The sequence below is a fragment of the Hyperolius riggenbachi genome, chromosome 10 (genome assembly GCF_040937935.1).
Source record: "Hyperolius riggenbachi isolate aHypRig1 chromosome 10, aHypRig1.pri, whole genome shotgun sequence".
Taxonomy (NCBI): domain Eukaryota; kingdom Metazoa; phylum Chordata; class Amphibia; order Anura; family Hyperoliidae; genus Hyperolius; species Hyperolius riggenbachi.
Genome location: NC_090655.1, coordinates 9355488 through 9381601, shown reverse-complemented (window position 1 = coordinate 9381601; position 26114 = coordinate 9355488). Strand labels below are relative to the sequence as shown.

Below are 26114 nucleotides of genomic sequence, written 5' to 3'. Positions count from 1 at the left end.
AACATTTACATGCTTTTCTCCTGGCAGACTCAAAGCACCAGAGCTGCAGCAACTAGGACACGCTCTATAGGCAGTAGCAGTGTTTGGGAAACTTGCCCAAGGTCTCCTACTTAATAGGTGCTGGCTTACTGAACAGGCAGAGCACAGAGTCGAACCCAGGTTGCCTGTGTCAGAGGCGCTCCACTCCTTAACCATTACACCATCCAGCCACTTCAGATTCCCTTTAAAATATCGGTAATATAAAATTGCTTACATTTTACTATAGACTTGCCCATCCCCCTATTGAGATGTTTCCGGGTCCATAACTGAGTGGGGTAAAGTTTCCTGCAGCAGCATAAAGCAGGCCATACACTCGTTAGATTAGCAGCAGATAGCTCAGCAGATAGATTTCTGATCTATCTGATGTGTTTAGGAACATTTTTTACTAGGAACAGATTTCCAATAGATTTCAGTATGAAATCTATTGAAAATCGATCTGATGGCATTTTTTGCCATCAGATTTCCATTAGGGCCAATGCAAAATGATAAGCAATCTCAACAGATCGACCTAGATTATCCAGCATGTCAGATCGATTGAAATTGATCGAAAATCGATCGATTGGTCAATCGATTTGCGATCGATATCGATCGGCCGTTAGTCGGCTCAGTGTATGGGCACCATAACTTGCTTACTATAGATGTACCCGGTCCTCTATTCAGATGTTTCCAGGCCTATAACTGGGCGGAGTAAAGTTTCCTGCAGCAGCATAACTTGGCCTACATTTTACTATGGACTTACCCGGTCCTCTATTCAGATGTTTTATAGTCCATAATCGGGTAGGGTAAAGTTTCCTGCAGCATCATAACTTGGCCTACATTTAACTATAGACTTACCCGTCCCCTTATTCAGATGTTTCCAGGTCCACAACCGAGTGGGGTGAAGTTTCCTGCAGCAGCATAACTTGGCCTACATTTTACTATGTTTTTTCCAGATGAAGCAGGCACACCATCCGACATCAAGTTTCGGGGTGCTTGGTGAAGTAGTATAGGCAGTACCACACTTTCAAGTAAATCCACGAATATCACCAGCACACCTGGTGATATTCCCGGGAAGATTGTGGAAACTGGCACAATAAACGGTGTGCTTTAACGTGAGGTGTGCTGGTGATATTCGTGGATTTACATTTTACTATGGACTTACCCGGTCCTCTATTCAGATGTTTCTAGATCCATAACTGAGTGGGGTAAAGTGTCCTGCAGCAGCATGACTTGCCTTACATGCTCTGTGCACTGTGATTTTGTACAGTGATGCGCTCGGCAATAATCAATGATATATTTATAGCTAATGAATTATGAGCCTTTTTAGCAATGCAAAGTCCGCAGAAGGGGGAATAAAGGTTGCCATACATCTCTCGACTTGGTGGCTGATCGACCATCCGATTGGATAATTATTATCAAACCGGATGAAAATCAGTGCTGCCAAGAGCATACCCGATCCATGATGCTACCAAATTTCGGGTCAAAATTAGTCGTTATGTATCGATCGGACATGAAGTAAGATGCCAGGCCGTTGTGGTCGATCGGATACATGGTGGTACGGCAAGCGATATCGGGACAAGCAACGAACGCTGACGGAACCCCAGTGCTGACCCCCCCCCCCCCCCCCCCCCCCGGTGTATAAATGTGTCCCCCATGTGTGCATTTATACATTACCTGTCTAGCGTCTCCCGTCGCGCACTGCCCATCCATCTTCATGTTCTTCCTCTTCCATTTGGGCCTCACACACCGCTGTCATAGAGTGCATGGCGTTTGTGGGACGTCACGTGCTGAACGCCGGGGGCGTGAGGACGCAACTAGAAGAGGAAGAACAGGGCAACAGATGTGCGCTGCGCGGTGGGTGACAACGGACAGGTAATGTATAAATGCTCCCACAGGGGGTACATTTATACATTTTCTGATTCCCAAGAGATTTCCCGCTGAAATCGATTGGAAATCAGTCTGTGGTGTATGGGCAGCTGACAGATCAGATTCAATCAGAGAGAGATTTGTTTCTTGATCAAATTTGCCCATCATCGCTAGATGTATGGGCACCTTAAAGTGAGAGGTATATGGAGGCTGCCATATTTATTTCTGTTTAAGCAATACCAGTTGCCTGGCTGTCCTGCTGATCCTCTTCCTCTAATACTATTAGCCATAGCCCCTGAACAAGCATGCAGCAGATCAGGTGTTTCTGACATTATTGTCAGATCTGGCAAGATTAACTGCATGCTTGTTTCTGATGTGATTTAGACTCTACTGCAGCCAAATATATCAGCTGGACTGCCAGGCAACTGGTATTGTTTAAAGGGAAACTGATATGGCAGCCTCCATATCCCTCTCACCTCGGGTTCACCTTAACACCCTGTATAGTGGTCTTGGGCTGACCAGGTCACTGATCTGTATGGGTAGCCGGAGTTCCCCTGTAACGTCACACAGTGCCGCAGGAAGTGATGATAGATGGGATATAAATCATTAGCTGAATATTAATCTATGTGCTGTGTCTGCTTATTACCGCGACAGGCTGTGGAGCGTCTGATCCACCCCAAGCTGTGCGAGCAATGTATCGAGTTCCTGGAGAAACAGATCGTTCATTATATAAACAGCAGCAACGAGCGGGGAGGAGAGGAAGTGCTGCATGCCTTTGTGCTGGTGAACACCAAACTGCTGGCTCTCTTCTCCAGGTAACAAGCCAGGAATAGATTAACGATGATATATCTGGCATGTGCAGAATCTGTTGTGTGAACGATGATATAATCCTGACACTTAAAAAATAAATTACGTCTTTACCGTAAATGAGTACTGAATATACTATATATACTCGGAGAATGAAACTGAGAAAGCAGAAATAAGGAGAGAATAGTTCTCAGCGTATGGCAGAACTACAGCAGAGACATTGCTTAAAGGGGAACTGAAGTGAGAGGTTTATGGAGGCTGCCATATTTATTTGCTTTTAAGCAATAACAGTTGCCTGGCTATCCTGCTGATCCTCTGCCTCTAATACTTTTAGCCATAGCCCCTGAACAAGCATGCAGCAGATCAGATGTTTCTGACATTGTCCGATCTGCCAAAATTATCTGCATGCTTGTTCCTGGTGTGATTCAGACACTACTGCAGCCAAATAGACCAGCAGGGCTGCCAGGCAACTGGTATTGTTTAATTGCAAATAAATATGGCAGCCTCCATATACCTCTCACTACAGTTGTCCTGTAAAGCAAACCTGTAGCGAAAAAAAAACAAAAACCTCATAATATAATAAATTGTATGTGTAGTACGGATAATGATTAGAACATTAGTAGCAAATAAGTCTCATATTTTTATTTTCAGTTATATTGCTTTTTTTTTTTTATATTCTGTCACATTTGCAGTTTTAAAACCACAATCTGTCCTTTAGGCTACTTACACAACAGGACGTTGCGTTTAGGGGACGTTATAGGGCACATAACGTGCCCCTAACGCAAGGCCTGGTGCTCTCTGATGTGGACGTCAGAGTGAGCCGCGTTGTGCAGCTCACTCTGGCGTCCGTGATGCGTACTCTTGGATGCATGCGGCATCACGTGGTCCCGCCCGGCCAATGGCCGCACAGAGCGGCCGCTCCAGGAAGTAAACACTGTGCCTGGCCGCTCTCCACTCCTACCTAACACCACTGAGCATGTGCGCACAATCTAACGCAGCTTAGCCGCGCATAACACACAGCATGCAGCACTCTCAACGGATGTGCTGCGTTACAATGTAACGCAACGTGGGCACTGTGAACAGCCCATTGATTTATCATTGCTCTGCGTTGGGGAGCGTTACAGGCTGCTGTAACCTGCGCCTGTAACGTCTCACTGTGAAAGCAGCCTTAAACTATAAAACAAAGCAGAAATAATAACCCTTTGAACTTTCCTGCAGTAACACTTTATCTCAAGCTGTCTCTTGCTGTTTCTCGGCTGTTTAAAGAGAGTCTGAAGCGAGAATAAATCTCGCTTCAGACCTCATATATAGCAGGGGCATATGTGCCCCTGCTAAACCGCCGCTATCCCGCGGCTTAACGGGGGTCCCTTCACCCCCAAATCCCCCTCCGTGCAGCGGGGGTGCGCTTCCTGGCTGGGGCAGGGCTAACCGCCGCAGCCCTGCCCCACGCGCGTCTGTCAGCGCGTATCTCCGCCTTTCCCCCGCCCCTCTCAGTCTTCCTTCACTGAAAGGGGCGGGGGAGAGGCGGCGATGCGCCGCTGATAGACGCGACTGGAGGCAGGGCTGCAGCCGTTAGCCCTGCCTCCAGCAGCAGCAAAATCTACGACCAATTTGGTTGTTGATTTTGCGGGGTGGGTTTGGGGGTGAAGGGACCCCCGTTTAGCCGCGGGATAGCGGCGTTTTAGCAGGGGCACACATGCCCATGCTGAATATAAGCACTGAAGCGAGAATTATTCTCGCTTCAGTGTCTCTTTAAGTGTTTCAGACAACAGGACTGTATTCCACCCAGTGGGTCAGAGAGCTCAGAGAAGCTCTTTTGCATAGATAACTCTTCCTGTACTGGAAAACAATATGAGACTCTTTTCTTTGATACTAATGTTCTATTTATTAGCTGTACTACACATGCAATCCATTAACTCATAAGTTTATTTTCGCTTCAGGTTTGCAATTAAGGTGACACAAGTTTGCAAGTGACAGTCTCTGTCTGGGTCGGGACCGTGTTGGACTATATAGCATAACCCTCACTGATAAGTAATTATAGCCATAAAACACTTTCCTGTCAATAAATGGCTTCTAAGAGCAGGAAAGAGATAAAAAGGGTCAATAATTCAAAGATTTGAGCTCTGACATACCTCAATGAATGTGTCATTGAGCAGAGATAATACAACAGTAAAAACTTACAAACTAGATTTAAATATAAAACAAGACTGTGGGATATCTAAAAAAAAGTCATTTTTTAGGAGGAGGATAGATACAATTGTTTTTGTTTTTCATCAGTTTATTTTTATCTCGGATGCCCTTTAAAGTAAAACTCCAGGCAAAAACTGAAATATTTCAGCAGAAAGTACAGTTCTCCTCTATATAATGTAAAGTATACATATGCTATTACTTGTAATCCAGAAACAAAAGAGAACTTTTTTTCCACAGAGTTTACCATCTTATCTGAAAGTCTGACGCACAGGATTCGCATTGCTAATGACTCCTTTGTTTGTTTTAGCCGGAATGCCAGTTCCCTGAGACCCGCCGACCTGCTGTCCTTAATTCTCATCGTTCAGGATCTGTACCCCGGATTCAGTGCCCTGCCGGACAATAATGTGCAGGTGAGGGGAGGATACTGCATCCTACACTGTGATTGGTCCAGACGACAAATGATGTCACTACTCGTGCATGAATAGGATCCCTTTAAACCGACTTTACATAGTTTTTCTGTTTAGAACACAGATTCTTACAAATGCCGGTTACAGTAAATTCCTCTGGAATTATAGAAATCTGTATAAATATAACATCCAATTACCTGGAAATCAAATACAACAAGTACAAATCTACAACGCAGCTCAGTTTATATTTGGTCAGAAGAAACAAAAGGTAAACATGCAAAAAACTGGCGTTCCCACCCTGATTTATATTCTGAAATGTATCACAGGTGGTGACATCTCAAGTCCTGTCAGGTGCAGCTCTGCAGAATGTTTGTTTACTGAGAGTTCTGAAACAGTACAAAATATGCCTGGTTTCCCAGAATGCTCTGGGAGGAGAATTGCACGCAGCTAAACAGCCTAGGCTCAGCATCACTGAAGGGTGGCAATGCTTTCAATATATAGATATAGGAAGTGTTTCTGATGCTGGAACCAGGATAATCACTGTAAAAGTTGGTAACTTGAATAATTTACTGTATCCTGCTACCAGGGGCAGATCTAGACTTGCCTGGCAAACTCGTAAGGATTCACCCCCCTCCAGATTAGGAATGATTGCACAACACCCGACAATTTTCTCTGTTTCATTTAATGTTCTCACATGACATGCTGCAGCTCAACACAATAGCACACTGGCTGGCTGTGAGTCTGTGACAAACACACTGCTCACCCTCAGCCACTCCATTCCTCCTCAGTCAGAACACCTCCTCCCTTCTGCTGTGCAAGTCAAATGAAACACTACTGCTCTCCTGCCTCCCCCCTACTCACTCACTGTCAGACTCCTCACACAGCACAACAAGCTGCTTTTCCCCAATGATGCTCTCCTGCCTCCTCCCTCCTCACTCACTGTCAGCCTCCTCACACAGCACAACAAGCTGCTTTTCCCCAATGATGCTCTCCTGCCTCCCCCCTCCTCACTCACTGTCAGACTCATCACGCAGCACAACAAGCTGCTTTTCCCCAATGCTGCTCTCCTGCCTCCCCCCTCCTCACTCACTGTCAGACTCCTCACACAGCACAACAAGCTGCATTTCCCCAATGATGCTCCCCTGCCTCCCCCCTCCTCACTCACTGTCAGCCTCCTCACACAGCACAACAAGCTGATTTTCCCCAATGATGCTCTCCTGCCTCCCTCCTCACTCACTGTCAGCCTCCTCACACAGCACAACAAGCTGCTTTTCCCCAATGATGCTCTCCTGCCACCCCCTCCTCACTCACTGTCAGCCTCCTCACACAGCACAACAAGCTGCTTTTCCCCAATGATGCTCTCCTGCCTCCCTCCTCACTCACTGTCAGCCTCCTCACACAGCACAACAAGTTGCTTTTCCCCAATGCTGCTCTCCTGCCTCCCCCCTCCTCACTCACTGTCAGACTCCTCACACAGCACAACAAGCTGCTTTTCCCCAATGATGCTCCCCTGCCTCCCCCCTCCTCACTCACTGTCAGCCTCCTCACACAGCACAACAAGCTGATTTTCCCCAATGATGCTCTCCTGCCTCCCTCCTCACTCACTGTCAGCCTCCTCACACAGCACAACAAGCTGCTTTTCCCCAATGATGCTCTCCTGCCACCCCCTCCTCACTCACTGTCAGCCTCCTCACAAGGCACAACAAGCTGCTTTTCCCCAATGATGCTCTCCTGCCTCCCTCCTCACTCACTGTCAGCCTCCTCACACAGCACAACAAGCTGCTTTTCCCCAATGCTGCTCTCCTGCCTTCCCCCTCCTCACTCACTGTCAGACTCCTCACACAGCACAACAAGCTGCTTTTCCCCAATGATGCTCTCCTGCCTCCCCCTCCTCACTCACTGCCAGACTCCTCACACAGCACAACAAGCTGCTTTTCCCCAATGCTGCTCTCCTGCCTCCCCCTCCTCACTCACTGCCAGACTCCTCACACAGCACAACAAGCTGCTTTTCCCCAATGCTGCTCTCCTGCCTCCCCCCTCCTTACTCATTGTCAGACTCCTCACACCGCACAACAAGCTGCTTTTCCCCAATGCTGCTCTCCTGCCTCCCCCTCCTCACTCACTGTCAGACTCCTCACACAGCACAACAAGCTGCTTTTCCCCAATGCTGCTCTCCTGCCTCCCCCTCTCCTCACTCACTGTCAGTCTCCTCACACAGCACAACAAGCTGCTTTTCCCCAATGATGCTCCCCTGCCTCCCCCCTCCTCACTCACTGTCAGACTCCTCACACAGCACAACAAGCTGCTTTTCCCCAATGCTGCTCTCCTGCCTCACCCCTCCTCACTCATTGTCATACTCCTCACACAGCACAACAAGCTGCTTTTCCCCAATGCTGCTCTCCTGCCTCCCCCCTCCTCACTCACTCTCAGACTCCTCACACAGCACAACAAGCTGATTTTCCCCAATGATGACCTCTTCACCTCACTCTCCTCTCACTGCTCCTCCTACTCTGACTGCATGCTATTAGTGTAAACACACAGTACACACATGCTGCCCCTGTAATCTCTGCGCCTGATTCAAGTGTTTCACCTTGCTTCATGAAAGAACCGGCCCTGCCTACTACATGTCACTACAGGGTCTCTTTATGTTACAGGCTTCATGTTAATAGCCCCGCCCCCTTCCCCCTGCATACTGTTTAGGTGGCCATTAACAAAATTCTCTGGACGATCGATTGTCCGATTCGATTGAAACAATCGTTCGGGCCCACACCCAACGGAAGGAAAGCTGCTTATAGATTCCATTAAGTTGATGGAATTGGATAGAAGCTTTCCTTCCGTTAGTAGGTCCAAATGATCATTTCCGGTCCATATTACAACCGAATTGGACGATTGACTGTCTAGAGAATTGTATCATTATGGACAGTGGGAGTATAATGGGGAATATTGTGGCTGGATAGTGTACTGGGTAAGGGCTCTGCCGCTGACACAGGAGACCAGGGTTTGAATCTCGGCTCTGCCTGTTCAGTAAGCCAGCACCTAATTAGTAGGAGACCTTGGGCAAGTCTCCCTAACACTGCTACTGCCTATAGAGCATGCCCTAGTGGCTGCAGCTCTGGTGCTTTGAGCCCGCCAGGAGAAAAGTGTGATATAAATGTTATTTGTCTTATTGTGGATTTGTTTATAGGAGAAAGAAGTCACGCAACACCATATATCTAAAACATCCATATTTTATTGATACAAATTATAGCATTATTCTGATAAAAACAAATAAATTAATGAAGTGACCCTGCTTTTAATTTACCTCACCAGACTGTTATTTACCTCACTAGTCGGCAGCGGCGTCTCTGGGGCTGGTGTCACCCGGTGCAGACGCTCCTGGTGTCACCCCTCTCTTACCCCTGACCCTCCTACCTCACCAGGCTAAACAAAACCAATAATACTTTTTTGGTAGTATTGTTACTTTGTTGCATTTGTTGAGAATGGGGTTGGGGAGGAGCTATACTGGAACCATTTGTTGTAGTAGAGAGAGGAGCTGGGCAATAGCCTGGTCTATAACGACATATCCCTACTTTACTGTCCCTTAGCCTAGATCTTGGTGTCACCCCCTCTGCTGGTGACACCTGGTGCGGCCTGCACCCCCCTAGAGACACCACTGTTCTGGTCCAAGCCCTATCCCATACAGGCATATCAATCCTTGCCATGCACCTTGGCCCTGTAACATGTATAAGCTGTGGGCTGGCTATACACCGGCGGTTCTGGATGTAAGCCTGGCATCAGGGGCATAAAGAGATAATTTGCATATTCAGTAGTGGTGCATTGTGGGTAACCACAGATGTTCACTAAGGGCTTGTTCATACTATCAGCATTTGCTGATTTTTTTTTTTTTATTTTTTTTAAAGCGCTGGCGATTTTACAGATTGCCCTAAAATCGCTTGTGTAATGATTTCCTATGACAGTGTTCACAGGTAAGCGTTTCGGTTTCATTGAACTAGCAAACACGCTACCTGTACCATTTTCTGAGCACTTTGGCTCAATGGAAGGTATAGGGAAATTGCAAAGCGCTTGAAAAAAAGTACTTTATATAGCAGTTTCCCGAGTGCTTTTATAAATAAATACATCGCATTTATTCATTTCCGGGTTAAAGAGTTCACTTCCTGAGTGACGTCAGGAAGTGAAAAAAATCATCGCTGAGCAAAAGCGCTTAGAAAAGAGCAAATCGCAGGGAAAAGCTCTTCAAAAATCGCAGTATAATCACGCTCAGCGATTGCGATAGTGCTGGCGATTTATAATATGAACAAAGCCTTAAAGCTGAATTATCGCAAGTACCTTCTGTTTTAGGAAGGCAAACCACAATAAGCACTCCTAGTCGGTACTTCAGTTTTCCATCCGGTAACAGCCTTAGTGAATTTCACAAAATGTTTGGTAGAATCGGTTGTTTTCTGCTTTGCCGAATGCCGTAATGCGTTGTGAATTGAGGAATAAAAGTATTATGTTTGTGTTGCAGGACGCAGAAGACAACGTGGCCTCGGAGGAGTTTTTCACGCCAGATCCATCGCCCAGCGCCACAAGTTTAGGTTTGTTTGGGTAGCCAATATAACTACATAGAATATAGAAAGACTGAGAGCAGGGTGGTTCTCTCATGAAGCAAGGTGAAACATTTGCATCAGGGGCAGAGATTACGGGGCAGCATGTTTGTGTACTCTGTTTACACTTACAGCATGCAGTCAGAGTAGGAGGAGAAGCGAGAGGAGAGCGAGGTAAAGAGGTCATCATTGGGGAAAGCAGCTTGTTGTGCAGTGTGAGGAGTCTGACAGTGAGTGAGGAGGGGGGAGGCAGGAGAGCATCATTGGGGAAAGCAGCTTGTTGTGCTGTGTGAGGAGTCTGACAGTGAGAAGGGGGGAGGCAGGAGAGCAGCATTGGGGAAAAGCAGCTTGTTGTGCCTTGTGAGGAGTCTGGCAGTGAGTGAGGAGGGGGGAGACAGGAGAGCAGCATTTGGGAAAAGCAGCTTGTTGTGTGTGAGGAGTCTGACAGTGAGTGAGGAGGGGGGAGGCAGGGGAGCATCATTGAGGAAAAGCAGCTTGTTGTGCTGTGGGAGGAGTGTAACAGTGAGTGAGGAGGGGGAGGCAGGAGAGCATCATTGGGGAAAAAGCTGCTTGTTGTGCTGTGTGAGGAGTCTGGCAGTGAGTGAGAAGGGGGGAGACAGGAGAGCATCATTGGGGAAAAGCAGCTTGTTGTGCTGTGTGAGAAGTGTGACAGTGAGTGAGGAGGGGGGGAGGCAGGAGAGCATCATTGGGGAAAAGCAGCTTGTTGTGCTGTGTGAGGGGTCTGACAGTGAGTGAGGAGGGGGGAGGCAGGAGAGCATCGTTGGGGAAAAGCAGCTTGTTGTGCTGTGTGAGGAGTCTGACAGTGAGTGGGGAGGCAGGAGAGCATCATTGGGGTAAAGCAACTTGTTGTGCTGTGTGAGGAGTCTGAAAGCGAGTGAGGAGGGGGGAGGCAGGAGAGCAGCATTGGGGAAAAGCAGCTTGTTGTGCTATGTGAGGAGTCTGACAGTGAGTGAGGAGGGGGAGGCAGGAGAGCATCATTGGGGAAAAGGCAGCTTGCTGTGCTTTGTGAAGAGTCTGACAGTGAGTGAGGAGGGGGGAGGCAGGAGAGCAGCATTGGGGAAAAGCAGCTTGTTGTGCTGTGTGAGGAGTCTGACAGTGAGTGATAAGGTGGAGGCAGGAGAGCAGCATTGGGGAAAAGCAGCTTGTTGTGCTGTGTGAGGAGTCTGGCAGTGAGTGAGGAGGGGGAGGCAGGAGAGCATCATTGGGGAAAAGCAGCTTGTTGTGCTGTGTGAGGAGTCTGACAGTGAGTGAGGAGGAGGGAGGCAGGAGAGCAGCATTGGGGAAAAGCAGCTTGTTGTGCTGTGTGAGGAGTCTGACAGTTAGTGAGGAGAGGGGAGGCAGGAGAGCATCATTTGGGAAAAGCAGCTTGTGCTGTGAGGAGTCTGACAGTGAGTGAGGAGGGGGGAGGAGAGCAGCATTGGGGAAAGCAGCTTGTTGTGCTGTGTGAGGAGTCTGATAGTGAGTGAGGAGGGGGGAGGCAGGAGAGCATCATTGGGTAAAGCAGCTTGTTGTGCTGTGTGAGGAGTCTGACAGTGAATGAGGAGGGGGGAGACAGGAGAGCATCATTGGGTAAAGCAGCTTGTGCTGTGAGGAGTCTGACAGTGAGTGAGGAGGGGGGAGGCAGGAGAACATCATTGGGAAAAGACAGCTTGTTGTGCTGTGTGAGGAGTCTGACAGTGAGTGAGGAGGGGGAGGCAGAAGAGCAGCATTGGGGAAAAGCAGCTTGTTGTGCTGTGTGAGGAGTGTGACAGTGAGTGAGGAGGAGGGAGGCAGGAAAGCATCATTGGGAAAAGACAGCTTGTTGTGCTGTGTGAGGAGTCTGACAGTCAGTGAGGAGGGGGGAGGCAGGAGAGCATCATTGGGGAAACGCAGCTTGTTGTGCTGTGTGAGGAGTCTGACAGTAGGGGTCCTTTTCCACTACAAAACCCAATTTGACCAATTTTGATGTACGTTTTTATGCGTTTGCTTTCTGTTTTTCTGATTGTCTTGATTTTTAAAAATAGATACTAGTGGCTAAATCAATGCAAAATGCATTTCTATGCGTTTTTCATGCGTTCCTATATTTTACATTGAAACGCAAAATGCATCATAATCGCACAGACATGCATTTCCATGTTTTTTTTTTATCGGAACGCAGCAGTGGAAAAGACCATTCAAGGTTCTTATTATAAGCAGGCTGCACTTAAGATACACCAAACGCATTTGTTTTGCGTTTTTGGCAAAACCGCAGCTAGTAGAAAAGGGCCCTGAAGAGGGGGTAGGCAATTGTCAGGTGCTGTGCGATCATTCCAAATCGGTGAGGGGGGGCTTTCTCACAAGTTTGCCTCAGGCAGCAAAAAATCTAGAACCAGCCCTGACTGAGAGAACTGACAAGGGGGCCTTTTGACCTTCTTAGCAGTTCTAGAATAGTCAGGGCTACAAAGAACAGCAGAAGCTACAAAATCCTCTTCATAATGCCTTATTGTTGCTCATTTGCCATCTCATCCTGAACCTGAAGCAGTTTTTGCCAAAAGCAGCCCGTGATTTTCATGTGATGCTGCGGAATTCATTTCATTTCTGTCATTTTCATTTCATATTTGCCATTTCCATTATGTCACATTGCTATCTCAAATACGTTTCTCATGATTGTATAAATATAACCAAAAACAAAAACCTTCTTCTAAAGCTGCGTTGATAAATACTTCAACAGATGTCGGTAAAATGCATCCTGAAAACATTTAGTTGACTAACTTTTTTTTTTTTTTTTGTCAAATAAAATTTGGCTGTTTTTTTTTTTCACATGAAGTGATTTTCAAAACTCGTTGAAATTATCATTTTGCAAAACATTCATCCATTATCTTCAATTCACAAGCCTTACCTCATTCTGTACAGCAGAAAACAGCTAATTTTACAGAACATTTTGTGAAATATCCATTCACTAAAGTTGCTTCTGAAACAAAGATTACTGACTTGTGAGGTAAACACCTCAATAAATGTGAATTTGCAGGGATTAGAGCGTGCGGTAACACAAGTGAGATGTTCGGTGTCTCCAGCCTGGAGCTGTCGGCAGGGCCGGATTTACCATAGGGCTGGGTAGGCACGTGCCTACAAGCGCCTGATTATGGAAAGGCGGCTCCCTCCCCTCTCAAAGCATCTCCCTCCCTCTTTCCTTGTGCAGAATCCTGATGATTGTAAATAATAGGTTACTCACCCGGCTCTCAGCATTCCACTGATGAGATCTTGCTTCAGTCGGGGGCTCCTCCAGCTACTTAATACTGAAGTTCCTCTGCCTGCCTAATACTCTAGCTACCTATGACAGGTAAGGGAGAAATGACAGCGGGTTTGGAGGGTTTATGTGATCATGGAGGGCGGGGTCTAAGGTGCCAGGACATCTGTGCCTATAGGCTCCTGTGAGGTAAATCTGGGCTTGGAGCTGTCGGTCACATTCAGCCATTCGGGAGGTTATAGAAGGGAATAAACAGAGCAGAGAAAAGGGGAAATCTAATTACTCTATTCAGGAAAATAAGAAAGTTACTATTAAAACCTATTTTCCCAATGTTTACAATATTATTATGTAGTGGTTTTGAGATGATACAAATTGTATGATAATTTTTTGCAGCTTGGACTTGCCCTTTACATGACAGTGTAATAATAAATGCTATCTGTAGCACCTTTCATCCATTTTCCCTGCTCTGTAACTATCCATCAAATATCGCATGAAATTACGCAGGATTCCACTATTATCGCATGTGTGAAAAACTTAAATACTGCATTCACATCTAAAATACTGCATTAAGTAAATTAACAAACATGACGTTTTTGCCGGACGTGTCTTAGTAAATTGCAGCCAATGTAGGCTCATAGCTTTAGCAGTTGCAGTTTTGGCATGGATGGGGCCATCAGTTGAACCTGAAATGAAAAAAAGTATGATATACCGCAATTAATTGTATGTGTAGTACGAGTAATTAATAGAACATTAGTAGCAAAGAAATGAGTCTCCCATTTTTATTTTCAGTTATGTAACTTTATAACATTGCATTATATTTGCAGTTTACAGCAGAGCTAATGGCCCTCTGAACTTTCCTGCAGTAAAACCTTATCTCAAGCTGACTCTTTCTTTACTATATAAGTGCATTAAAAAAAAAAGGACCGTATTCCACACAGATGAGTATATGAGACTCCTATCTCTGCTGCTGATGTCCTATTTCATAGCTGTACTACACATACAATTCATCTCTCATATCATAAGTTAATTTTTGTCTCCGGTTTGCTTTAACCACTTAATGACAAGCTGACTTAAAAAAACGTCCTGCTAGAGCCTCTTAATGGCTCCAGGGCGTTTTTATAAGTCAGACAGTGCTGCTGCCGCTGTGCACGTGCGCGCTCCCGCGAGTGCACGTGCATTCCTGCGAGCATGCACGTAAAATTAGTGGGAAAAAAATCCTTAAAAAAAATACACCTTTATTTCCCCAAAATATATTGTCACCATACTTTGTACTAGGGACATAATTAAAATCTTGTGATAACCAGAACAAATAGGTAGATAAACTGTGTGGGTTTTATGTACAGTAGCCGTGTTTATATTAAAACTATAGGGGATGAAATTGGAGAAATAGTATATTTTTTCATTTTTTCCTTATTTTTCCCTTCAAAATGCATAGAAATTAAAGTAATTACTGAAAACAAAAATCAACCCCAAAAAGCCTAATTGGTGGTGAAAAAAACAAGATATAGATCATTTCATTGTAATTAGTAATGATTAAGCTATTGGCAAATGAAAGGGATGAGCAGTGAAAGGTGAAAATCGCTCGTCCATTAGGGTGAAAACCGCTTTGGGGTGAAGTGGTTAAAAAGAGCCCGAGGTGGGCTCATAGATTTAAAAAGAAAAAACGCAGGCTACCTGATCCGGTGGGGTGAGCCACAAAAACCGCCTCTCCCCGCTGCTCCTGTGGACCGCACTGGAAGGAGAGATTGATTTCCTCCACCTCCCAGCATGCAGGGAGGCGGGGGAGCAGCAGGGGGCGTGGTCAGGTAGAGAGTGTTCCAATGGCAGCTCTGGAAACCCTGCAGGAACACCCCTGGCGGGCGTTTTGAACAGGGAATTCTTCTCCCCCATGTTGACCCTCCGAGATGGCGACAAATAATGTTGCTAATCTCGTGGGGCTATAGCGTGGCAGTGGGGGGGGGCAGAGATCGGTGGTGGGGGGCACAGAGGCATATCATGAGGCAGAGAACATGTTTCTGTGTCCCATCTGCCCACCAGGAACCGCCTCGGGTAGGGTACGAGAGTAAGCTGTCTCACGCGTGTTTATATCTATTTTTACTTCTTATTTTCCCCCTGCCCTCCTGATGCTGCGTTTGATCCCTGAAGCTGGAGGCAGCTGGATGGATGATAATTCCTCCACATCGAGTTTTGGTGATCCTGAGATCCAGGTAGATTTCCTCCTACGTGTTGTTCCCGATCTGTCGCTCGCACAGTAGACATGAGATATGATCCCGTTCTGTTATTGTCCTGCAGATTGCAGAGGACAGTCTGAAGAGTCTATCCGGCCCTTTACCGGAATCCACCAACACCCGGCGGGTCTTCCTGGACGCCAACCTACGGGAGGGATACTGTCCCATGATGCCTCACTCCATGTACTGCCTACCACTGTGGCACGGCATGTCCCTGGTGCTCCTGACAAAGGTGAACGGCCAATCAGATGGCTTTATGGGGAGGCTAACCTCTCACTAGCTAAGTAGAGGGGGGATTAACTTACCTATGCCGCCTATAGCTGATGCATTCCACTTGCGGTCCACGTAACGCCACTACTTCCTCTTTCATACCTGGAAGGAGGAATTAGTAGTAGTATTCGTAGCTACTCGTAGCGACTATCACTCCACAGCACTGTGAGACAAAATGGGAAAGAGGGCTAAGGGATAGGCCAATAGGTGAAGGTAAGCTGTGCGTGAGATGGGTAGTCCATGTTTTTTTTAGGTTCCTTGGGCCCATGTTAAATTAAGAGAGTATGCTTGCCTGCAGAGGTGAGTTTTCAGATTGCGCCTAAAAAGAGTAAGTGTAGGTGAGTGGCAGATGTGTTGGGTGGGGAGTTCCAGAAGATGGGAGAGGATCGTGAGAAGTCTTGTAAGCGGGAGTGAGAAGAGGTGACCAGAGAGGAAGACATGAGAATATTGTTACCAGAGCGGAGTCTGTAGGGTGGTATATGGAAATATTTATTTTCATAAAGAGCTAAGTTGTTGGGGGGGGAGGAGGGGCTGGGGCAGGACAACGGTGGAATGAGGGGCATATAGAGGATCAGGAGGGCTCTATGGCTGGGCTGTCCAACTAAAGACCTCGAGGGCCGAGGTCTTCTCACACAGTTGTGGCACAGATGAAATTGATCGAAGGGTCTGAATCAGGAAAGGCATGGTCCATCAGGTAGAACACATTCCTCTCTTTCTCAGTCCATCCTAAACACTGGCATGGATCTGGCCCTCCAGGCCTGGAGTTGGATATCCCAGATCTATGGCATCTAGAGCTTTTCCTCTAAATAGGTATGTAACTTTTTGTTCAAATCTCGCTTTAGGTTCACTTTACGGTGAGAATATGTATCCAATTTTGATTTGGCTGAAAATTGGATGCCCGTGCGCACCCTTAGAAGTGCATATCGCTGCTATATGTGATGTTAAGGGGTGTGTCAGAGTGATGATTGGAGTATCGGCATTCGTGAATGGGCAAAGCCTGAAGCCGAGAGCCCCTGCTGCAAACACCATGTTTTGCTTCTTATTGGCCGACCCGGCCCAATCCTTAGTTTAACTGCTCAATAACCACGCCACGCCGATGGGTGTGCATGCAGCGGCAGCCCCAGGACTAGCCAATTGGCGTCAAGTCCTGGGGCGGGTTTTGCAGGAGATCGTGCGCGCCGGTGCACGTGCATCTCCACTTGAATGATGGAGCGCCGCTCCGTCATTAGTCTTTCAGGGGCGATAGCCGCTATGAGACTGTTAAACGGCGAAACCACCGTCTAATAACACTGTACAGTGCTGCGATCTAAGGCAGCGCTGTACTGGGGACCCGCCGTGTGATACGGCTCTCCCCTCTGGAGTCACAGAAAGCGATAGGCTCACATATGCTGATGTCTATGAGAGACGATCGCTGGGATTGGCTGGCGGAGGGAGGGATAGAGGATGGGAATTACATTTAAACAAAAATAGCAATATTTATTTAAAATATATATATATATATATATATATATATATATATATATATATATATATATATATATATATATATATATATATTTGTAAAAAAATAAACAAAAGATCCCAGCAGCGAGGCCTTTAAAGAGAGTCTGAAGCGAGAATAAAACTCACTTCAGCTCTTATATTCAGACACACATGCCCCTGCTAAACCGCCGCTATTCCGACGCACAACGGGGGTCCCTTACCCCCCAAATCCCCTCCGCCTTTGCCAGGGATCTCTTCCTGGTGAGGCAGGGCTAATGGCCGCAGCCCTGCCTCTCACGCCTCTGTCAGCGCGTATCTCCGCCTCTCCCCCGCCCCTCTGTCTTCCTTCGCTGAGAGTGGCGGGGGAGAGGCGGCGATGCGCGTCTGATAGACGCGCTGAGAGGCAGGGCTGCAGCCGTTAGCCCTGCCTCTAGGAGCAGCAAAATCTACGACCAAGTTGGTCATAGATTTTACAAGGGGGGATTTGGGGGGTAAGGGACCCCCGTTCAGCCGCGGGATAGCGGCGTTTTAGCAAGCTCTGAAGCGAGTTTTATTCACGCTTCAGAGTCTCTTTAAGCTGCAGTGGCCTAATTGGTAAAAAAATAGCCTGGTCACTAGGGGGGTGTAGGCCTACGGTCCTCAAGAGGTTAAAGGTCAAGCAGGGCATGCTGGGCAATAGATTCACCACTGTTGACGGAAAGTTAATGTTTGTAAACCGCCAACACCATGGTGACTATTGGCAAGCTGTAGGGACAAGTTACAGCATAAAATCACCCAGTAGCCCAACTCTTAGGGGTTCCTAGATTTGTTGTCCATGTTAATCTGAGTGATTGGCATCAGTGTAACCCCTTCCTTCCTGTCTATACCGGCAGTTCTCTGGAAGCCACTTTGCACTGTCCTTGTACCAGCTCATGGATGGATTCAGTATGATGGAGAAGAAGTTGGTGGAAGGTCAGGACCTTCAGCAGATCATACGGTCGCACCCCATCATGGCGGACCTCAAGCAAAGAACGGACAGGTTCGTTAAGAGCCTCGGCGGCCGTGATACTCCGGTAAGACATCGTTTTGTGGTCTGGCGTTTATCGGTGCCGTTTCTGGGGTTGTGCTCACAAATCACAAGTGCTTCGCTCTCGCAGTGTGAACCAGGTCTTGATTGAGGATACCTGCAGCAGACAGTATGATTGTGCCTAGGTAAAAATCACATCATCCAAAATCACTGCAATGTAAAGGTGGCCACAAACGGTCCAATTTCTAGCGAAAAATTGTTCAGTCGATCAGAAATTCTGATCGGATTGGTTGTAAATAATCTCTGTTGATGGGCACACACGATTACAAATGATTATAAAAAATAGTCATCCGATTGGCTTTTCGTCAAACCAAAATTTGGATTTTCTTGTTGGTTGTGATAAGAAGCAAAGATTGGTTCGTTGATGGTGTAGTGATGATTTTTCATCTGATCACTTGAACGATTTTTCGCTAGAAATTGGATAGTTAGTGGCCACCTTTACGCAATTACAATGCCCTTGCGATTTCTGGAATACCGCGCCCAATTTTGGATGAAAGGACTCTATCTGTCTACATTTCTCAGTTTCATCAGCTGAAATGACATATTGGAGGGAACAGAGAGACCGATATTTTTCGGGTAATTTTATGGTGTAAGGATCCAAACATTCCTAAAATGAATATCTATTTATCCCCGCATTTTTTTCCCATGACATCAGAATCCATCTTTTCTTATATGGCCTGTAAAGCTAGCATCATAAACCTTCATAAAGCCGTTTAGCACCCGGTGTGCGATTCGCGGCCTTTTTGGAGCTGCCGGTATAATTGTATTCCTTTGTTTAGTTGCAGAATATGTGGCATGAATTCAAGACAAAAGCGTTTTCTCGGAATGACGCGGCCACGCAAGCAGAGTAAGTACCGTCTGTGCAGACATCTTTATACACAGCTTTCTATTATTTCCAGGTAGCAGCAGACGAGGTTCATATATTGTCCACTTATAGCATTTACCGCTGCTGTATAGAAAGAGCACTTATTTCAGCATTCTCCATCTGAACTCTAACATGTCCCTGACGTTATTTACAGACCGCAGAGATAGCAGAAACATTCTTTATCCTTTTCTTTAAAATGCTATCCTGCGCATAGCTCCCAACTGTCCCTCTTTTGGAGGGACAGTCCCTCTTTGGGAGCCCTGTCCCTCTGTCCCTCTTTCCTCCCTATTCTTCCTCTTTCAGGACTTTGTCCCTCTTTCGTTGTAAATATATATATTTCTCTACTAAATAATGTGTTTGACTCTAAACTTTATTCCCATCCTTTAAATTGATATATTACTCATTTTAAAATCTTACTATGAAGGAAAATGAACCAGGATAGAAAGGACCAGTGTGGTTTGAATTATAAAACAACATATTTTTCTAATGAAGTCTTTATAGTGTCCATAACTAGGGGTGTGGCAGGGGCGTGGCTTAAGTGTCCCTCTTTCACATCTCAAAGTTGGGAGGTACTATTATAATACTCTTTCTTGCACTGCCCTTTATTGTACTGAATGATAATCCATCTTTGCACATAATCTGGCTTTAGTGATTGCACGCACTTGTATAGTCTGCCCTGTGATACTTTGTAATAATTTGGGTGATATTCCACTAACCGTATAGGTTACAGTTTATCAGCAAACGGACTGCACATTCGGCAGAAAAGAGAGCTTGATTCCTATTATTTTTATTACTATTTATTGTATTTATAAAGTGCCAACATATTACGCAGCGCTGCACAATAGATAATTGGGTTAACAAACATGGTAGGTCATGCAAGGAGCTCACAACAAAACAAGATCATGCAAATGGTTTGATAACAGTAGTTCAGTGTCATAGGTCAAAATAGAGACTGTTCTAGTCCACAAGGGGGGTGTCAGACAGTGAGATTGCATAATCAAGCTGGAAACACTAGGAGGGAGGGCCCTGCCAGAGGCTTACAATCTAAAGCAGTGATCCTCAAACTAAGGCCCGCGGGCCGAATGTGGCCCCTTTTTACCGGCCCCCGCACACACAAAATGTATTATAGATGTGGTCAGCTACATCTTTAAATATTGGTTGTCCGCTTATAGAATGAAGCCAGAAAGTTGTAACTCGCTGGTTTCAAATAACATTCCTCATCAGGTGACACTGCTGTCCAATTGGACTGCAGGTTGTCACATAGGTATTCTTCACTGTCTGGCCCGCAAAGACATCATTTTATGTATACTCCGCCCCCGAGCAGTCTGAAGTATGTTGACCCGGCCCTCCACCCAAAACATTTGGGGAACCCTGATATAAAGGGTGGGGGTAGAGACAATAGGCGCATCTGTTGAGAGGCAATGTATTATGGTGCTGATGTGGGGGGGTAGGTGAGCATGAAAAGGTGAGTCTTGAGGGTTTGTTTGAAGATATTTAAGGTGGGGGCTAGTCCGATGGCTGGTGGGAGCAGGTTCCAGAAAGTTGGGGCAGCCCTAGTAAAGTCCTGCAATCGGACATTGGAGTGAGATATGCGCAGTGCGAACAGTTGCAGTCCGTTAAAGGATCGGAGGGGGCAGGCCGGTATGGTTCTGTGGACAAAATCGGAGATGAAGGTCGGGCAGGTCCTGTGCCCCGATTTGACGTTGATCCTGAAGCTGATGGGGAGCCAGTGGAGGGCTTTACAGAGGAGGGTTGTGGAGGCGGACCGATGGGAGGAGTTGATCAGTCTGGCTGCTGGACTGTGTAAAAACAGCGGCCCCTAATGGTGGGAGGGGGCAGGCGCACATTAACAAAGCTTCTTGCTATTGCTTGGTTTGGGGGTTGCAATAAATACCCTACTTTCTCTAAACCGGTACCACAGCTTAGGAAGGGCCCAGTCGGCTACTGAACCTGTTTGTCTCTTTCATATAGTACTGTCTCCTGTTGTATTTGGGGTACCTGTTCATTGTACACGTGGGGGTTCACTAGATACCTCCATGTCCATGTGAGAAGGGTTGAACATATGTGTCTCTCTCTAGTTTAAGACATTCTGAAATGTGCTGTAATATCTGTGGCCTCTTTTTGTGGCTTCTGTAACTCTTGTCTTGGGTTCCCAGGCTTGTTAAGGCCTGCAGGAGTGTAAAGCATCAGCTGTGTTCTGTGTACCGGCAGCTGTTCCTGAGTTTCTCCATTAGCGGGGTGCACGCCTTGTCTCTGAACGTACAGACCCGGGTCAGGAAACGAGTCCAGTAAGTAGCGCTGCTTTGTAAGGAAACGTGAGAAGCTGAGTGCTGGGGAGACGCTGGGAAAGATAATGCTTGTTTTTATTTTCCAGGGAAAAGCTGATGGACTGGAAGGAATTTTTGCTGGTGAAGAGCAAAAGAAATATAACGATGGTGACATATCCTTTTTCCCCAGCGAAAGCGTTCTGTATAGTTCTCCAGTGAAAGCCTAAAGAGGCCCTGTAGTGACATATAGTAACATGTAGTAAATTATTCAGAATACCCACTTTTATGGCAATTTTCCTGGATACAGCATCGGAAAAAAATCCTATATTTATATATTGCTGTGTAGAGGTATGTACCCCCCCCCCCCCCCCAGCGAGGCTTAGCCTAGCCTATTTATTATGCAAAATCTCCTCCCAGACCACTCTGGAAGACCTGTTATATTTTCTACTGGCTTTAGAACTATCAGTAAATGAGCATTCCACCTGCCAGTGCAAAAGATGTCGCCTTGTGTGATAATTTGATTTACATTCTGACATTTTCACATGGTGACATTGTTACTGCATTGTCTACAGATACTGTATAAAATGACGGCCCGACTAGAATAACAGAATTGTCAATTTCATTTTTGTTTTGAAGCTAAAATGCCTTGCCTTTATTTTGCGTGGGCAGTGGTCATGTGATTATGCCTACAGGAAACTGTTGACTCAGATGCATGGCGGGAGAAAATGTCACTGCCATGCGCAAATTCTGACCAAATATTTTTATGACTTTAATAGGCCATAGTTTTAAATAAGTTGTCTACAGATTTTTTTATTTTTTTTTACATATACCTACTGTATATGTAAACATATACAAATAAGAAGTACATTTCTTCCAGAGTAAAATGAGCCATAAATTTATTTTCTCCTATGTTGCTGTCACTTACAGTAGGTAGTAGAAATCTGACAGAAGCGAGTAGTCCATCTCTTCATAGGGGATTCTCAGAGATTTATTTATTTTCAAAAGCACTTAGTGAATGGCAGTTGCTCTGTCCAACTGCCAAACAACTGTGTAGGGAGCAGGGAAGCTGGCCAGCATCATTGTTTAAATCCTTTTTAGGGAATGTCTTTATAAAGAATAAAGGCCTTGCTGAGAATCCCCTATGGAGAGATGGACTAGTCCAAAACCTGCCACTTCTGTCAGATTTCTACTACCTACTGTAAGTGACAGCAACATAGGAGAAAAGTAATTTATGGCTCATTTCACTTTGGAAAAAACGTACTTCTTATTTGTCTATGTTTGCACATATTTAGAATTTTGCAATTTTTCGCCATAGTGCCCCTTTAAGATTTTCCAGCATGCTGCCTGATTGATCCTCTCAACTGATTTCTGGCCAAATCTTCTGGTCAAATTTCTGGTCTCTAAAGGAGGGATCGGCCATGCTGGAAAACGATTAATCAGATACCTATGTTGTGTCTAAGATCTCTGCTAGATTCAATCATTCTGATCAAATCACTTGGATATCGATGACCAAAATGGATTAATGTATGGGCACCCTTATAGAGTTGAGCAGAATTATATAAGACTAGACACAGAACATCTATATCGGGCTTTTCCCCTGGTGGACTCAAAGCACCAGAGTTGCAGCCACTAGGATGCACTCTATAGGCAGTAGCAGTGTTAGGGCAGTGCTGCAGCCACTAGGGGGCGCTCTATAGGCAGTAGACGTGTTAGGCCAGAGCTGCAGCCACTAGGGGGCGCTCTATAGGCAGTAGCAGTGTTATGCCAGAGCTGCAGCCACTAGGGCATGTTCTATATACTCAGGAGCAGTGTTACGGAGTCTTGCCCGAGGACTCCTTACTGAACAGGAAGAGATGTTATTTGAACCCAGGTCTCCTGTGTCAGAAGCAGAGGATCAGTTATATATCAGTGTACTGGTTAAGGGTTCTGACTTATTCCTTAGATCGCACACAGCAGGATAAATTAACAATGGTCTCAGCGGTACTGAGCGTGCCTGGCTTGCCCCGGGCATAGGAAGACCCCCAGCATGCTGCAGGCTATGGGGTACACCCAGGGGAAGGCAGCTGGGATGAATCAGCTGTGGACAGAACTGACATCAGCAGAGATTCAGCAAACATAAATGAAGGCTGTTCTGACGTCAGTGGAGCCCCCTCTGGCCAATCGTGAGACAGCGGCGCGCTGAGTCACTGCATGAAGGGGTTTGACGTCAGATTCTGAGATCAATAAATATTTGATACAAAAAGAATCCCTCCTGGCTGCTGCAGACACATTACAATCCAGCAGGCCAATATTTAGTATTTAGGTAGCAGCTGAATGCGGTTTCCTGTGTGTGACTCTAGGTGGCGATATTTCCACATGGTTCTTCGTATATTAATCTACCGGTATATACAATGCTGCAGAATGAAAATACAGTATATGATGGGAAGTACAGCATGAGGAATGAGGACCTGTCCCTTACAGGGCTACAGTATTCTCCCAGAGGATGCTGGAGGCTGCCTTTATCTATACCAGTTCCCTGGCCCTCAGATGTGTGGCTGAGAAGACCTGATCAGCATCACTAGGGGTCATTGATTATTATTATTTAGTATTTATATAGCGCCGACAACTTCCGCAGCGCTGTACAGAGTATATATTGTCTTGTCACTAACTGTCCCTCAGAGGAGCTTACAATCTAATCCTACCACAGTCCTATGTCTATGTATGTATCATGTAGTGTAAATATTGTAGTCTAGGGCCAATTTAGGCGGAAGCCAATTACCTTATCTGTATGTTTATGGGATGTGGGAGGAAACTGGAGTGCCCGGAGGAAACCCACACAGACACGGGGAGAACATACAAACTCTGTGCAGATAGTGCAATGCACATTGCCCTGCTGAGCCATAGACCCTGAACAAGCATGCAGATCAGATGTGTCTGACTGAAGTCTGAATGTATCTGCCGCATGCTTGTTTCAGACACTTCTGATGCCAGAAAGGTCAGCAGGACAGCCAGGCAACTGGTATTGTTTAAAAGGAAATAAATATGGCAGCCTCCATATCCCTCTTACTTCAGGTTTCCTTTAAAGAGAACCCGAGGTGGGTTTGAAGAATGTTATCTGCATACAGAGGCTGGATTTGCCTATACAGCCCAGCCTCTGTTGCTATCCCAAACCCCCCTAAGGTCCCCCTGCACTCTGCAATCCCTCATAAATCACAGCCATGCTGCTGACAAACAGCTTGTCAGAGCTGGCTGTGTTTATCTCTATAGTGTCAGTCTGCTGCTCTCCCCGCCTCCTGCAGAACTCCGGTCCCCGCCTGCATCCCTTCCCTCCCTGCTGATTGGAGGGAAGGGACAGGGGCAGGGACCGGAGCTATGCAGGAGGCGGGGGAGCAGCTGAGACTGACACTACAGATGTAAACACAGCCTCACAGCACGGCTGTGATTTATGAGGGATTGCAGAGTGCAGGGGGACCTTAGGGGGGGTTTGGGATAGCAACAGAGGCTGGACTGTATAGGCAGATCCAGCCTCTGTATGCAGATAACATTCTTTAAACACACCTCGGGTTCTCTTTAAGGGGTGAAAACCTAAGAATTCAAAGTGGTTAACAAAACCCTCTTATATAATCCATCTAATGGTTAACAGACTCACAGCATGTTTTCAGGATTCCTTATGTTCTGCTGCTTGACAGATTCTTCATTGAATGTCAGGCTTGGAGCCAGGGAAGACCCATAATGCTTTGCTGCCAGAACTGTTTTCCTTAACCGCCTTGTTTCACGTACTTGGAAGACTTCCCGGGACTGGTGCACTTTATATTTGTGGATCGCACTGTGGGACAAATGCTGGCCCCGTCCATAAACATTGAAGATAAGTCCACCAGCGAGCTGGGGAACAGCGTCTTGGCCAACTTCATCAAAAACAAGGTATTGTGGGTGAGAGCAGTCAGCGGGTCTAATATGCTTACTGAGCAGCATTAACCGATGAGTCTGCAGATCCAGCGCGGTGGCGGCTTGATAAAGAGTCACTGAGTACTTTCCGATAGACTCTCAGCGCCAGATACGCCCGAGGTTACAGGGATGTGTAATTTACAAGATGTGCAAAGAAAAGAGACAAATTCAGTGGCATTTTTTTTTTTACAGTTCCATCTGACAGCAACTAAATTACCTGCTGCGTTTAGCAATGTTAGAAGCTGAGGCCTTGGCAAGCTTTAAATACAAAACACATAATGTATTCACTAAAATAACATAAAAATGAGTTTTCATGTGCCGCTAGCGTAAATACATGAGTTTGGCCTTCTCCTGCACAGCAGCACTCGGGACTGGAGAGGGAGGAGCAACCCTGAGCTGCTAATTTTACACTGTGGGCTTCCTTACTGTAGGAGGGGCCATGGCGATGACTCATCAGCGTGCTGCTGTTCCTTCCAGGCCAATCAGCAGGTTCTACCTGTCCTTGCTTGCGGTAGTGCAATGCAGAAATGTCAGCTCGGTCCTCTGGTTGGGCTTCCTAGAGTCGTCTTCAGTACAGGACTGGTTAGACAGAGGGTAGGGATGGTCAAGGAGATGGTAATAATTATGAGTTGAGGCAAATATATGCCAAATTCCACTCATTTTTAACAATGGCCACTTCCCTTCCATCTTCTCATTAAAGAACATAAACAGTAGAAAACTTTTTTGATAAATGGTATTTACCATACCTCTTCCTAGACCAGGCCCCCTTCTATATAGTTCAGCTGTGCAGGAGGGGTGATGACTGTCAGTGTGGGGATAAGGGATATGTTCTTATGCTGCAGTTGTCTCTCTTTAAGAAATAAGTTATTTGTAAACTTTGTTTAAAAGCATTTTTCATTTATGCATTTTGCAAAG

General features: G+C 46.1%; 1 protein-coding gene across 3 annotated transcripts in view; it reads left to right on the top strand.

The window, feature by feature from the left end:
- The window catches only part of HPS1 (HPS1 biogenesis of lysosomal organelles complex 3 subunit 1), an 82686-nt gene that overhangs the window by 38476 nt on the left and 18096 nt on the right, over positions 1-26114 (top strand). For all 3 annotated transcript variants that reach the window (XM_068255063.1, XM_068255064.1, XM_068255065.1), the window contains exons 7-16: positions 2539-2699; positions 5189-5291; positions 9793-9862; positions 15243-15304; positions 15390-15557; positions 17950-18129; positions 18923-18990; positions 21165-21296; positions 21383-21448; positions 25031-25175. In XM_068255063.1, the coding sequence (XP_068111164.1) occupies positions 2539-2699; positions 5189-5291; positions 9793-9862; positions 15243-15304; positions 15390-15557; positions 17950-18129; positions 18923-18990; positions 21165-21296; positions 21383-21448; positions 25031-25175 (1155 nt within the window). The remainder of the gene's footprint in view (positions 1-2538; positions 2700-5188; positions 5292-9792; positions 9863-15242; positions 15305-15389; positions 15558-17949; positions 18130-18922; positions 18991-21164; positions 21297-21382; positions 21449-25030; positions 25176-26114) is intronic.